The sequence below is a fragment of the Oryzias latipes genome, chromosome 23, assembly GCF_053564925.1.
Source record: "Oryzias latipes strain Hd-rR chromosome 23, Olatipes_Hd-rR_3.1".
Taxonomy (NCBI): domain Eukaryota; kingdom Metazoa; phylum Chordata; class Actinopteri; order Beloniformes; family Adrianichthyidae; genus Oryzias; species Oryzias latipes.
The window spans coordinates 2,462,872-2,479,541 of NC_136259.1; the positions used below are offsets into that span (position 1 = coordinate 2,462,872).

General features: G+C 42.7%; 1 protein-coding gene across 1 annotated transcript in view; it reads left to right on the forward strand.

Moving 5' to 3' along the window:
• The window catches only part of syn3 (synapsin III), a 150,769-nt gene that overhangs the window by 107,419 nt on the left and 26,680 nt on the right, over positions 1–16,670 (forward strand). The window contains exons 7-8 of the mRNA XM_004082870.5: positions 12,123–12,185; positions 15,974–16,116. Coding sequence (XP_004082918.4) covers positions 12,123–12,185; positions 15,974–16,116 — 206 coding nt within the window. The remainder of the gene's footprint in view (positions 1–12,122; positions 12,186–15,973; positions 16,117–16,670) is intronic.

Sequence of the window (16,670 nt, forward strand, 5' to 3'; positions counted from 1 at the left end):
ACTGGACGTCTGCTGGAGACAAGAAACGGAGGATGGACAAGAGTCTACACAATGCACAAAAACACGCAAATTTGCACAAATCCACAAAAAAGCGATTCAGCAAAAGGTGAACTGCGTTATAGTGAGGGACCTCAGTATTGCACATGTTACTCAATGTGCTTCTCTGCCTGGTATGTTGTTGACATTGCGAAGTGTCTTCACACAGAGGCTTCCTCAGGTCTGGTTACAGCGGAGCTGTTTAGAAGCTCACAGCACACATGTTATGCTGCTGCAAGCAAAGCTCAAGATATCTAAAAGGTTTTTGCACCACAGAACACCAGGTTGGAGCTTTACATGCCCGTCATGACTGAGGGAGCCAAACTGTACATGCACCGTATTGATTTTAACCCTTGTGTTATCTTAGATGACCCCCCCCTTCCATTGACGTGTTCTCCCTACCATGACAAAGGTGGATAAAGGTGGAAAGATTTCATGTAATCCATGGACACCAGTGAAGATCACAAATCATTGAAGAAAAAAGGTTCAGAGCACTGTCTAGTGGGTCTAGATGACCCCACTCCGAATGTTAAAGTGCCTAGGATAGGACAAGGGTTACGGAAGGAGTTTGAACCCACAGAGCTTTAAACGGACAGACCCCACAATACTCATCAGACTTGCTCTGTCCCTACGCTTCTGGCCGTGCCCTCCGATCCTCCGATCAAAATCTTTTAAACATTTTTAGGACTCTGACCTGAACTTTAACAGCCATATCAAGTCAGTAACATCAGCGGCATTTTACCACCTGAAAAACATTGCCAAAATCAAAAACATAGTGTCAAAACCAGACCTGGAGATACTTATCCATGCATTTGTCTCCAGTAGGTTAGACTACTGTAACGGCCTGCTCACCGGCCTCTCCAAACGAGCTGTAAAACAGCTTCAGTACATCCATAATACTGCTGCTGGAGTCCTGACCAGAACCAGGAAGTATGATCACATTAGTCCTGTGCTCAGGTCTCTGCACTGGCTCCCTGTACCTCAAAGAATAGACTTCAAAGCAGCTCTGCTAGTGTACAAGTCTCTCCATGGCCGAGCACCAAAGTACATCTCTGACATGTTGGTGCCATATGAACCATCTCGTACTCTTCTTTTTTTTCTTTTAAAGTAAATTTTACGTTGATTATTTCTATGATGTATTGTGATTTTAATGCATTTTTCTGTTTTGTGAAGCACCTTGAATTACTTTGTGTACGAATTGTGCTATACAAGTAAACTTGCCTTGCCTTGCCAATTATAAAACCAGAGGTGACCGGTCGTTCAAGGCAACAGCCCCCAGACTCTGGAATGCCCTCCTTCTGTCCCTTGGTGTGGCCGACCTGTCCATTCTTTTAAAAGTCAATTGAAGACACTTTTATTCAAAAATGCTTTTAGCTAATTGGTTTTATTATTTCTATTGTACTTTCATTTCCTTCTGTTTAGTTTTGTTTTACATTATATTTCATTGATTGTTTCTGTGTTTTTATTTTACTGTATTGTGTTTTGTGGTGCTTTTATCTGGGAAACAAACTTACTTACGTACTGTGGGTGTTGCTGTTGCCTAAATAGTCTGCAACTAGATGATGCTTTGGTCTAAAGGGGAAATGGCTCTCATCAAACTTTACTGCTAAATTTAACTGACACTAAAAAAAATGAATATTTTTTTACTTGCAACAAATGATAGAGCCAAGAACGTTTTATCTGCAAAATGGGTCGGTCATTTCAGGATGTAAGGCCAACACCAAAACATACGTAGTTCCAACGTTGGACTACGTATGTGTCTCCAAGGAGAAGCTACGTTCACTCCGCCTTTGGCAGCGTGCGTTCAAATGACCACTTTCCATGAAAGGTTGTTGTAAACGCACGTTTGGGCTGCCGCATTCAAAACGCTTGCGTTCACCCAATTTTCTAAGACTGTTGTCAATCTCTACGTAAAAAAACGCATGTCCACTGAACGCGCGCCTGAAGTAAAACCAATGGAACTTTGACCAATCAGGGACTCCCCACCGTTGGAATATGGATCATCAAGGAGAAGTTTATAATTGCAGTTTGTGCCCGGTTGGAATTCCATGACACCAAGTCAGAATGGATCTGTGACAGAAAAAAGCCTGGAGCCAGATCCCCCAGATTTGTACCGCTTCCACATTTCCCACCAAACCTCTTCCAACATGCTAGTAAAAAGTAGAAAAGGTAAAAGAAGAGAAAGATCCTTCCTGCTTGTGCCACATGAACCCCACATGCTGAGAGAGCTTTCAAGAGGTGCGTGTTTATCACGTCCAAGAACGCCGGTCACATGCTGTGTGAACGCCGCATGACTGGGATCCTTCCACAACGTCCATACATATCGGCTCATTTGCTGTTGCAGAGTATTAGCCGACATAAATGCAAACCATGGTCAGGCCGCGTCCAGCTGTTCCTACACATCTCTGCTTCGACGTTTCCCGCCTGTCCTCCCGTTTACAGAGTTGTAATCAAACCCAGCAGCAGAGCTGGCTTCAGACCGAGCTTTGGTATGCGCGCTGACGTTCCTTCATTCCAAACGTTGTTGAAACCCTTCGTCTTTCTATGTTCTCTATCAAGAGAATGATGCAGTTTTTTTCAAATGTAAATCATTTTTGTGTTCTTCAGCATTTCGGTTTTAGGAATCCAGCCTCTGCACCTGTTGCCGTTTCGTTGCCACGTTTTCTTCATTTCTCCAGATTCTGCAGATGAACCCAAGCGTATTCAAAGCGCCTGTGAGCACGCACGCTCTCTCATTCAACCAAGTGTGGCATACGAATGAATGGAAGGCTGTATCACAGGAAAAGGAGTGAATTGCAAAGCAGTCCCATTTCCCCCCGTCTGGTTCCATAGTTCTGCAGGTGAAATCAGTTTGATGAGTTGACTTCCAGCTCTGCCTGTAACTGCATTCATTCGAGCTCATCTTTCAGAGGAATTGATTTATGCTTTGGCAAGAACCAGCCGTCTTGACAACCGTTGCATGACACTGTGGCAAACCGCAAAGTTGAAGTGGAGTTAAGGCGAGACTCAATCAACTCTCTCTTCACATCTGTTTTATATCCTGAATGTTGCACTTAAGCTGAGCCATTCAATCCAAAGCTTAATGTGGAAACAGGAACTTTGGGCAGGAATTCGTCGGAATCATTCGACATAAGGCAGCAGTTGGACCTTTTAATGTGAATTATAGGAAAAGTTAGGAAGCAAAGTTGCTCTAATTGCCTCTGACTTCTTATCTTCTTCGTGGTTAACATGAAGAAGTGCCACAAAAATCACACAGTGTTGCACTTTGATGGCTTATACTCAATACTGTTTCGCCAAAAAGGACAATAAGGTTCCTTTCCTTCATATATCATGGTACAGGAAATCCACAACTGCACACAGCCACCTCATTTTCTACTTTGGCTTTTCCGACACCCAATACTGCACCAGAGGCTGGAAACTTGGGAAGAAAGTTCCCCTCTTCCTCTTAGACAGAGAAGAATGTGGCACAGACTTTATGGCTTTTGCAGCGTTGGCTCCGCAGACGTCTGTCTGTCCATAGGCTGAAGAAAGAATGTAGGTTGGTAAATTGATTATCACTAATGAGCCCTGTCCAGGCCCCTATTACACTGTGAACGCAGACGGGCCGCAAAAGAAAAGCTCAACTCAGACTTCCATTGTTTTGGTTCGGTGTTGATTCAAACCCATAATTCATATTCAGTGTGTCAACTAGCAGTTGAACTCAATCAGTTTCTGTGAAAACTTCATGCATGTTTGAGATTGAATCAAGAACAGAGAAAAGCATCAGAAGAGGTGAAGTTGACAAACTGTAACAACCAAAGTGGAATAAAGGAAGTCTCAGAAAGGTTTGACATTTGACCCCTCCCCTTGGGGAGCGGTGAGCTGCAGACACAGCCGCGCCTAGGAACCATTTGGTGGTTTAACCCCTCCAATCCAACACCTTAATGCTGAGTGTCAAGCAGGGAGGCATTGGGTCCCATTTTTTTATGACTTGGCCTGGATTTGACCTCACGACCTTCCAGTCACAGGGCGGACACTCTTCCACAAGGCCACATCGCTTCGCAGTCTAACTATTGACCAAACGCAAGGTTAAGAACTCGATTCAGGGCGACGGACTTTTCCAGTCTGAATGGCCCTAAAGCTAACCAGCTAGTTTCAAAGGTTGTAGTACGTCAAATGACCCCTAGAGGCTGGACTTAGAAAGGAGAAATTCACTGACTGACTCTCATGATGAATCACATTTATAGACCTGTGTATTATTAGGAACAGGTTTTTTGATGGACTGGAGGGTGGACCAATCAGCTCCAGCCAACACCACAGCATCACTGCAGGCTTCATCCAGTGGATGATATCAGGGATGGTCAATGACAGATGTCTGTGGTTTGGAGTCAAGGGATGAGCTTCAGTCTGGTTCCAACAAGGATGCGCATCACTGAATGGTTTAATCCTAAACAGAACTAAACAATTATTCCAATACTTCACTCAAAGTACTTCAGAGTGTGTTTGAACACAACCTGGAAATTTTTACCAAACTGGTTCCCCGTGCGTCAGGTCCCATCATTCTGAGTTAGCATTAGGTCGGCCAAAGAAGGTGTTTATGATAGAAACTACAGAATGAGTCAAGACAGTCATGGTAACTTCAGCAAAACAGTTTGTCAACAGAACATTTTTGACCTTAAGCCTAGCTACAGGGTTTTTCATGCAGGCATTTTTCTTAGATGAAATGATACTGTCTCATTAAATCAGAATAATAACCTTAGACGATATGTCCTTTAGTCTTTAAACAAATGGTCTGTTTGCTGGTCAAACACCAGAAGAACGACAATGACGATGAGTTCGGGATGACAGCGTCCGTTTACCCCGACTCCTCCGTCAACACCTCCATCTTATTAGGAAGCCCCCACCCTGGAAACTTCCATGCCCGCCTTTCCACCCTGGACTCAAGCGAAAGCCAGATGAGATGGAATTCCATGCCAGTCATTATCCCGCCGCATTCGACAGCTTTCACTGCGAGCACTTCAGCACAAAGGCATCTGCTGCTGCTGTTTTTCAGCAGATGTTAGCCCAGCGGGTTTCTATGACAACTTGTAAATGTCTGTAACAGCGTTTGCCCAGAAACTACTGTGTAGTAGCTCCTGACGTCTTCTTCTAAGTTTAGAACGACGTGTAATATTTGTTTTTGAGGGTTTACAGTCTGGCTATTGTACGCTCCCTTTGGCGTTGAAAGCTCAGTTATTACCCAGTTTTCACACCATCTAAGTGTCTCACTGGAATCACAGAACTTCTTTGAAACGGCACGTCGTCAAAAGTTAATCATTTCTTGATTTGAGATTTTCCAGGTAAATCTGCTACAGTTTAACTTCAGGCTTACTCCAGGTGAGAAGCAAAAGTAGTGTCAGATACGGGGGGGGGGGTTCAGGGAGATACTTCAGTGGGCGGTCCACGTTAAACATTACAGCTCTCTTGAGGCGCTTTAAGTCTCTAGACGGGGTTTGATGTGGGCTAGCAGTCTTTGTTCTGTGTGCGGTGGGGCCCTTGAAAAGGATTCTGGGTCGGGGTCCCACTGCTCTCGCCGTCTGCACGGCTCGTTGTGCTTCACGTCTTCCCATTGATGTGGCAACTTTGAGCGGCCACAGTGAGAATTAAGAGATCATAAAGGCAGGATGGATGTACCATGCGCTTCCTTTTATCCGGCACATGCTCCTGACAAGAAGTTCAAGTCCTGTTGCTCGGCAACCACAGCTCTACAACGGGCTTTACAACCCTGCAGTGCAGTTGATATGATTGTAAGCTCTGTCATGACTAATGCTGTTAGGACTGGTGGTCCTACATAAACCACAGTTGAGCGATGATGAGGTCATGCTACTGGGCTTTGACAGACAGGAACAAGCTGGAAACAAACAAAAACAAACTTTTAACACAAGTTGGCACCGATGTATGGAATTGATTGACTAAACGTTGACTCGGGTTCCAGTTTGTGGATTCAGTTTGCTTTGGCATGAGATCAAAGATATCCGACCCATGCGAGAAAACCATCATTGAATTCTGGTTTTAGCCTCCAAACAGACACAATTTGGCTTCATGTGTAACAAACAGCTGACAAAGCTGCTTCGTTATGTTTGCACTCCTTTATTTCCATCCATTTTCCAAACCTTGTGAAGCCCTTCTGGGGTTGCTGGAGCCTATCCGGGCCACAATTGGGCAAAGGTAGACCCTGGACAGGTTGCATGTGCGTCACAGGAACTTTCTAACTCATAAAGCTTAAATCAAAAAACAGTTTTTAGATGAGTTTGACAGATTCCTGGATAGCTCTGTGAAAACAGCTACCTAAACACTCAGGCTCTGTCACCTTGACTGATATTTTCAGAAATATGTTGCCTCAGTTGCATAACTTTCAAACGTTTCAAATAGTGCTGTCATGTGACTCATTCTTTTTAAACAATTAATTAATCTGAACCTGTTCATAAATAGTCTATTTTTAATTTAACATAAAATTGCTGTGAAAAGCCTCATTTTGAGGTATCTTAGTTTAATTTGTGGCATTGTGACACAATAAAAGATCAAATTACAAGTAAAAAAGTGACTTTGTGAAGTTCTCCTATTCTAACAGACTTCCAGCCTTTACTTTTACAACCCTTACATGATAGATCATAGCTGCGGCATCGTTTTGGGATAATTTCGTCGAGGACTACAAAGTCGCACATTGACGATGTCACAACAGTGACAGCAACACAAGACGGCTGAGTTTGAATAAAACGTTCATGCAACTAAGCGGTCTTATAAATGAGATCACAACAATAGATTTGGATAAAAAAACCAGAAAATGCCTTTTTGTCTGTAATTAACTCATCGTGATCCCGCTAACTCAATGGAGTCTTTTGCTGCCAAAAATATATGGAGAGTGGGTCTTTAAAACCATTTAGCAATCCTGACTTTCTTTGGTTTACGTCTGCTGGATAGTTGGTCTTTGTTTGCTGAGAACCACAGCAGGGCTCACATGCAAGCAGAAAAAAATAGAAACTAGAGCTTTGTCAAACTCTGTTAAACAATGCAGGAGGTGCATCTTTTTTCTTGAAAATCATCGATCATCTTTTGATCTATTTCCAAAGCGTTCCCACTGGTCTTTTAATTATAATGATACTGTTTTTAGCCAAAATCAAAAACCTGTCTTGTTTTCTAGGATATAGTTTCTGCAGGAGTTCATCATAAATTCACCTCTGAGTTGTGGACGGAATCGTTGGAGTGGAGAAACCCCTTCCCCTCCCCCTTGCTGAGAGCTCTCTGTTTACACTCTTTCCTGCTCCCTCACAGCCCCTCACACCTCCAACCTAACATTACAGGTGCAACTAAAACTATCGAGCAATATTGGAGCTATCCAGCCGTACAGTCTGGATGACGTGTGTGGATTCAGTCGTCTACAGGTGGATGCATCAGAATGGAGCTGAGCAGTTTCTAGTCCGTCCATTGTAGCTTCTACATCACAACTACAAACTTTTTCAAGCAGCATTTTTTCTTGTGTTCCAGATTCAGATTGCATAAAGGAAGGTTTCATGTCTTTACATATGTCTTTCCTCAGAAAAATGAACCAGTGGAAGAGTTTCCACACTGAGACTGGAAGGTTGAAGGTTCACATCCAGACAGAGTCATACCAGAGTCTCTAAGGGTGTATTCAGAGTGGGAAAATCCTTTGTTTCCAATCCAGTCCACTTTATTTGTACCGGATCGAGTCCCGATACTTGCGTTTGGTCTGTAATTAAACTGGCATCAAGCGGACCAAAGCCTGTAACCAAAACCATGTGACTAAAGATCTCTTCAGTCATTGGCCAGAAACTATGAGGGCGGGTTAAAACAACAAGAGAAAGACAGACGTGCTTTACTATACTTATCAGGACTGTTAACTTTTTTTTTTTTTTCCTCTTCTTCCGTTTATCCCTTTCGGGGTCATGGGGCTGCTGGAGCCTATCCCGGCCACTTAAGGGCGAAGGCAGGGGATGCCCTGGACGACAGGTCACAGGGTCACACATATCACACATATCACACACCCATTCACACCTCTGGACAATTTAGTGTGACCAATTGACCTATGAAGCATGTTTCTTGGACGGTGGGAGGAAGCTGGAGTCCCCGGAGAAAACCCACACATGCACGGGGAGAACATGCAAACTCCACACAGAAAGGCCCCCCATTAATGTTCTGTTTCAGGTCCCCCAGTCGGGACTTGAACCAGGGGCCTTCTTGCCACGAGGCAAGAGCGCCAACCACTACACCACCGTGCAGCCCTGTGCTGGACCGTTACCTTATTAAAACTTTATATTTCGATGACCAGTTTTGAATGTCAGGAACAACACTTTTACTTGTTACTTTGGTACGGGGGGGGGGGGGGGGGGGGTCAAAGGGGGGTCAAGGGCTGGCACTGGCAAGGAGACGAGCCGTTTGTGCTTTACTTGAGAGGATGCTAGCAACTGCAGTGTTGAGGAGACGTTGGGTATGAAGGTTCACTGATAAGAGCTTCTGACATATAGATTGTTGGGAAAACAGTGAGAAGCAATGTGTGTGTCACGATAAAAGTTGCTTTGATCAGCCTGAATTCATCCGATCACATCCCAGTGAGTTGCTGGGTCTCATCGTTGTGGTTTTATGGCTTTGGTTTAAGAGAATTCTGTTCAGGAACTACATGGTGGCTTTCAGGATGACGTCACAGCAGCGCATGCCGCGTAACCAGACACAGAAAAGCATGTAGGAAGTGTTTTAGTGGTGTTAAAATAAACGTTCTAACAAATAAACAGTTGGACCCTTTTTTCTGTTTGATAACACGACAACTGTTGCTTTATGTTTGTCCGCGGCTCATCTGCTGCTACATTCCTACTTTGTTTAGGTCTGGGAACAAATTGAATTCAGAGGGAAGAATCTCAGAGCGAACCGAAGCTCAGTCTGATTAGAAAAGAGCCAAGACCACCTTGAGAGATGGGTCCGAGAGGGGTTCCTGGTCCCGGACCCTGGTCCTGAAGCAGGGTCCACTTGGGTGTGTTCAGACTGACAATTAGTTCCGGATAATCAGGGAAAACAAACTCTGGTTCCCTTAAAGCGAACCAAACGTGTCCAGTCTGAAAACACCCTAAAACTGGGAGCCAGCACCTCCCTGCTTATCACTCAGCATCAAGACTTTGGATTGGTAGATTAAACCACCAAATGGTTGCTGAGCACAGTTGTGTCTGCAGCTCATTGACTCAGTGGGGATGAGGACAACACTTGTCACACACCAAGGTATGTGACAGGTAATGGGACTTTAACTTTATAGACGCCACAAGAACATGTTAAGAACACAATTTCCATCACAGTGGGTCTCTCTAACAGGGTTTTTGTCTGTGGTTGTTTGTACCCTCACACCTTCCAGGTTGCAGATGAGTTTAGTTTTTTTTCCTTCCAAATGATCTTCTGCACGTCAGCCGGAGGGGCCTCTGGGGATGTTTCCAGACGGCCGGGCTCTCCACCTCCAGATGCGCCACAGATGCAGGTTTTCGGGGTGGGAATGTCACACAGGGGCTTGATTTACTGACCACCGTCAATACGTTGCCTGACTTACAAACAACAGTGTTTGCACTTAGGGGGAGGCGGCTCGCACAGGTTTCCCTGAAGTATTTACATCCTCCCTTCTGTGCCACATTTACTAAAAACAAGGGAGGTTTAAAGAAAATCACTGAACCGAGTGAAATCACCGACCATATAATTGTTTTTTTTTTAGCTTGTGACTTCTTTAACATCTGGATTCCTGTAACAGAAGACGACTTTGAAACAAAAGGCTGAAAATGCAGCTCTGAGGTAATCAGCAGAACCGCAACATCTGAGAGTTGGGGAAGCAAACAACTGAAGAAAAAAACCTTTTACAGACTATCACTGTGCTGAGGGAAAGCCTCACATCCCCAAAAAACATAAATGTAAAATCTCAAAAGGTTTAATATCAGCAAAAGTTGACTTTTAGTGGTTGGTGAATCAGTGTGAAAACAATATGAGGGTGTGTCTCTGCCTGGCAGTGTCTTTAGAGACCGACGATGTGGTCGTCTACCGTCACTGAGCGGAATGACGGGAGGGGGCAGGTCCAGACAGTGGGCGGCTGCCGCCCGAAGCAGACAAACACTTTCACTCTGCAGGTCTCCTCTCAGACGCCTGATGAACCTCGCAGGCACGTTCTCTTGCGTCATGTGACGCTGCTGTTCGAGTTGTTAAACGTCTGAAGGAAGTTCCTGCTTTTTGTTAGACGAAGACCCATTGATTTCATGGTCTACCATATAAAATGCAGTATTTGCTGATTGTAAAAGTTGAAACTCTCAGTCCATAAACTTGAGGACATGTGGTCAGTCTGGTATTTCACCAGGTGGAGGTCTGTAACTTCTCCTACATGCTCATGCTCATGCACATCTCAGTAACCGTCGTGATAGTGTGGAGCAGGTGGAGGAACCTCTGGATGGGTCAGCTACAGGACAGAGTATCTGTGTGGGAATGAGAGGAACAGAGCGAGAGGTGAAGTTCCCACAGGACTTTGGATGCCAAGGGTCAACAGAGAATGTGGGAAGGAGGTGAAGATTGGGACGGTGGAGGGTACTAAAGACTTTAGGAAGAAAGAGGGAAGGACCATCAGGAATGCATGCTTCAGAGGAAGAAATCATGGTAGATGTTTCAGAGATGAATGCAGGGAAGCAGACTGAGATGGTTTGGACATCTTGAGAGGATGGATAGTCATTATGTTGGTGAAAGGATGATGAGGCTGGAGCTTCCAGGAAAGAGGAAGACCAACGAGGAGGATATGAAGGTGGGACATGATGGAGAGAAGAGGATTAGACGAGAGCACTGTGGAAACCCCTATAGCTACGTTCACGTCGCCCTTCAAGCAGCCTCTTTCAATGTAAACACGCGTAAATGCTCATTTCAGGCTTTGGCTTTCAAAACTCTTCATGCATCCGTTTTTTACATCATTGTTCACTTTGACCTGGTGCCTCTGGTCTGAGCATGCTCAGTATTTATTCAGTTGTATTCGTTACCGAGACGTTTCCAATGGTAAGTCCTTTAGGGAGCACCGGGGCTCAGTCAAAAGTTCAAATCTTTAAGATGTTAATGCACAGTCTCAAAATCTGCATCTTTAAATTGATTTGGTTTGATTTGTCACCTAAAAGCAGCTTGTGAAATGTGGCATTGCAGGCAGAGTAGTTTCACTCAAGAGTGGAGAGCTTGCCTCAGGATCTGCAAAAGTCCCCTCTTCAAACCCGCTAATAGAGCTCTGGTATCAGTGGGTTTGTCAAAGGGCGTTTAAACCGCAGACGGTTTGAAGTCATCTGTTGATGTTTCACCCACTTTAACTGCATAAGCTGCAGGAGAAACACATTCCTGTGGCGTGATTGGTTTCCTCAAACCTATACCAATGCGATGTACTGTATCCTCTGCACTATAATGCGCACTAAAAGCCTTCATCTTTTTCCAAAAAATGACAGGGCACCGTATAATCTGTAGCGCCTTATAGTTGGATGAATCCTGGTTGTGTTTACTGATGTTGGAGATCTTTTGAGAGGCTGTCAGTTTTTTTACAAGTTACAAAGGTTGGGTGTTATTGTTAACACGCTAACACGGCTAATGTGTGGTGATTTTTATTTTTAATGAGTTTGGAAGTTAGCGTGGTTACAGTCACATTTGTTTTCACTGTATGAGTCTGTTTCTTTGTGAGCAAGCTTGGAAGTTCCAGGTATTGTTAGTAGGCTAACATGGCTAACATGTAGCGTGTTACAAACAAGTTCTTGAGGTATTGTGGATAAAGTCTGACTATCAGACGGACGTAGTGGCTGTTCTACACCAACCTACTCCCCGGGCCAGTAACCCCCAGCCGCTAATCAAAAACCTTTAACTATATCTCAATATTACCAAGTCGCTTAAAACTGTTGGTCAACATTTTGAGTTTTAGGTATTTCTTCAGACGGAAAAAGTTTCTCACCATAACTTTATTCAGTTTCACTACTGCTCTCTAATAATGGTCTGTATGAATGAATGTTCACTAAATGTTTTTGACACTTTTGTTTGGTTTGTCGATCATTAAAGCTGTGTTGTTGTGTCTTTGTCTGCAGATGAGCACGCCGCCGTTGCCTGTGGTGATCAAAATGGGACACGCTCACTCTGGAATAGGAAAGGTGAGTTTTCTAAGATTAACAAGGAAAAGTTCATTTTCATTTGTGGTGATACAATCCATCCACCTTCCCAATATGTTGTCCGGGTTTTTAAAACATGCTAAATTCATAAGATCTGAACATAAAAAGTTGTAATTTTGCTGATCTTTGGGTAAACTGTTGAAATTCTTTTGACACGGTTCATGTACAAATCACTGATCATTATGTCATTTCATTGATTTTTATTTTTTTATGCACTCTTGTAACCGCGAGGTTGTGCTCCGATAACAGCAATAATGCCAAATTTAGGTATTGCATCACGTTTTGCACTTTTTGAAAAACTATAATCGTGCGTGTAGCCATGCTTAGTTTTCACTCGCAATATTTCGATTCACTTTTCCTGGCCTTGCAGTTTGCAAATACCTTTGCATGGAGCTATGGATTTTTTACAGTGCATTGTGTTCTGCGTCCTGATTGGCAGTAGGGCATTGTTCATCAACCAGCTCCATCCTGTCTCTCCTGAACAGAACACGTTCGGTTGATCACATTTACATCAATCTTCAACCGCTAGCGCATCTTTGTTTTCAGTCTACAATACTGGACTTATTTTCTACAAACGTTTGAACTTTGAGAGTTTGAACAAGAGAGAAAGGCGGGAAAATGTTTATGTCTGTCTGAGAAATGTGGATAAAGTGTGTTGTGAAGAGTTTTACAGCCTTTAAACATCTATAATCCTAGCTCAGGGGTTTCACCTATAGTGGGTTATTCTTAGAACCTGATAAACGAGGGAACACTGTCTGCCGGAGTTTTACATTATCAAGTCTAAACCAAATGCAGAACGTGAAAGTCACATTAGCTTAGATATATGAGTTTCCATGTTAGCAAAGCTAATTTAATGTCCGTCAGTACCACATTTACCAAAGGCAGACCCGTGAAAGTAAGTTAAACAGAAGTTAAACCAGTTTGACCAATCAGGGACTTAGATCTGGCAGTGACGTAAGGGTAGCATCCTATTTAATTCATGGAAGTGCCAAACCACTTGAAAATTGATCATGGAGGAGAAATGAAGAATTGCCCTTCGTGCCTGCCCGGAATTCTATGCCACAGAGTCTGTCGTATATCAGAGAAGAGCTGGGAAAGAAAAAGCCCAAGCAAGATTCACCAGAATCGCCCCACTTTGACATTTAACACCAAGCCTCTTTCAACTGTGAGTACATGTGCTAGTACCGGGTAATGACAGTCCAGTGTCAACAACGTATGCTACAAACAGTCTTGAACGTTAGTGATGGGAATTCTGGCTCTTCTGAGAGAGCCGGCTCTTTTGGATCGGCTCATTAAAAACAACCGACTCTTTCGGCTCCTAAACGGCTCTTTTGGTTGTTTTGTTGATTTATTTCATTTATTGTCAAAAGCTTTATAAAAGTAGACACAAAATGAATAACTAATGTAAAAAATGTGCATGATATGTACAGACTACTATTCCTTCCAGATAAAACGTTCAAAGTAAAGGATGAAAACAAAAAACAGCTGTGTACAATTCAACTTTTATCTACCGCTACATGTCATTTTAGCTTTTTCCTTTTTAAACAAATTTGAGGCAAAACAACACAAAACACGTATTTAAATGTGCGTGTGTCCGTTTCTTCAATGTTTTGTTTTTCCCCAGATGTGTTGGTCTTACTACATTACTTTTTTAATGGATCTGAACCCATCTCGGTTTATTAACATCAACCTTTATGATAGTAATAAACTCCATAGGGGTTGAGCCACTGGAAAACCAATGGTGTCAATAAAACATGATGGTAGCTCTGGCTAGACTGGGGTTCAGACAGGTCTGAGGGCTAATCACCCGTCTGTTGTCTGTCAGACACATGGTCCAAATCACTGTTTAAATCTGGCTGTGGAGAGCTGAACCAGTTTTTGTTTCATGCTGCTGAATTTTTGGTTACATATTTGGTGCATTTGTTGTCCAAAAAGGTGTAGCGAGAAAAACTGGTTCATGTTTTACATAAATGCGGCGCAGTGTAAAGTTTGGAATTCGTCTTTTCTTTTTCCCTTCACAGTATGAGGCTCCATCTGTCTCTCTTTTGCCCTCGTCTGGGTAGATGGGCTTGGTTTCCTGCCCACGAGCCAGACGTTCTAAAAAACATCCGATAACACTCATTGAAGGGATTTTCTTTAACTGATCAGACTCCAAAGAGCCCCTCCCCTTGACAAAGCAGCCTCTGAGGGAAGCTGAATGCGGTTCATAGGCATAGAATTTTTTTTTTTGGGGGGGGGACATAAAACAGATGCATTTCTTCATCTCTGGTGCTTCACTTTCTCCAGCTTCCCTCTATCTCTTGCCTGAGCTCAGTTTGACTTTTTTCCAATGCGAACTTCTCCAGAACGTTCCATCAATGTGGAGCTCAGATCAGGGCCTGCTGCTCCTCATCAGGTTGTTTTTATTTAAATTCTACATCTTCTTAAGGATTAGATTGAAATCTCAGATACAATCCCTTGTTTTCCCCACTTTTGTGACTTCAAACCCCACGGAAATAAAAACTCTGTTTTTCTCCTCTTTCTCAAACTTGTTGTGTTTCTTGTGCGTTTTTCTTGTGCGTTTTTCTTGTGCGTTTTTGCTAGCACAAACACACAATCCTGCTAATCGAGCTCCAGCGCAACAGTGAAGCTTCAGATGTTGCTACATCACCTTATAATTACTGTAAGACTGTAAGAAGTGACGAAAAAATATAAATCACTGTAAAATACTTTTGTTAGAGTTATATAATTATCATTTGCTTGCACACTATAATCTCCATAATATGATTGTCTCATTTCTATAGAACCTAATTACATACACAAAAACAAACACAAATAAAAGAGAAATTAAGATAAAAAGCTTAAAGAAGAGAAGTGATAAGTAAAAGAGCTAAAATATAAAAAACAGCTCATATATGAAAATATAAATTAAAATAAATTAATGCTAAAAAGTGCATTAAAATGTCTAAAACACCTAAAATATAAATTGGAACAAGGTAAGACTTAAAAAGTACAACATTAGCATTAAACAAATACTGTAAATATGTGACATTGTGTCACATATTTACATATTTATGTGCAGTTACATATTTATGCGAAATTTATCATGCAACTTTTTACTTTTCGTTTTTTTTATTTTTTATTTACATAGATTTGAATAAAGAAATACTTGGAAATGCAGTTTTAGGCTTCAATGTTTTAAATATAAATCTTACATCATAATAAAAATGCTAGAAGAGCATGTTAAAAACACATTTATAAACAAACATTTTAGTTCATTAAGTCACAGATACTTTCTTTTTAAATCTGCTTTGTGATTTGCTGTTAAGAAATCCTCCATCAGATTACACATTGTGGGATTAAAATGCCTTTCTGCTTGTTTTTAGCGGTCAGGAGATGCTGTTGTCGGCATGAATTCATGCCATTGGTGTTTGTTTGGAGCAACATCAGATCTAATTAAGAGAGATGAAAAAGCATCGTAAATAAAATCCGTCTTATGTCCCTAAAACGTCTTAAAATGAAAACCTAATAAGTCCTCTGATCGAGTTACCGTGGAGTAAAAGCCCTTCATTGTGTGGCTCGTCCTCAGCCGGTGTTTACAGTCTACCGTCTAATAACCTGATGATGACGCTGTTCAAAGCCTCCCCTGGTGGCGTTTCCACTCGTGAACCCTTCATTATCCGTCCTGCGCACAAGTGTGAGATTCTTGTGGGACGTGGAGCAGCGGCTGCCCGCTTTGCCCACATGCTTTGTAATTAGCTGCTCTCTAACAAGCGGCATCTCTCCTGCAGATCAAAGTGGAGACCCAGCAGGACTTCCAGGACATCACCAGCGTGGTGGCTCTGGCTGGGACCTACGCCACCGCCGAGCCCTACATCCTTTCAAAATACGACATCCGCATTCAGAAGATTGGAAACAACTACAAGGCCTACATGTGAGCTATGTGCAGCGTTCCACAAGAACACTAAAAAGTCCGTAAGCCTTTGTAGTTAGAGGAAGGTTTGTTGGGTCTTAGGATGACGGGTTTGGTTTGAAGGAGTTTTTTAAAACTCCTAGCCCCAACAGAGAAAAAACCAAACACATTTTCTGAGACAGTGTGATATCAATTCTCTAATCATTTTAACAGCAGAGTTGTTTCCAGCAGCAGCAAAGTAACACACAACACAACAAACCGTAAGTCCATGACTATTGTTGCAAAGGATTCTGAGGCGGAGGAAAGAAGCATTGCGGCGATATTCATCATTTCATGTGAGGAAAGGTTCGTTTATCAGGTTTACAAAAATAACGTTTTAAAGTTGACTTGAGTAGAGTTTGTAAAGCTTAGTGACATAATGTTTGTAAGGGGACCGACATAAAATTTTCAACGTTCACTGACTTGAAATTTGTAAAGTTAACCAGCATATAACTATATATAACTATAACTAGCACGTGCCTGCGTGGGTTTTCTCCGGGGTCTCCGGCTTCCTCCCACCGTCCAAAAACATGCTT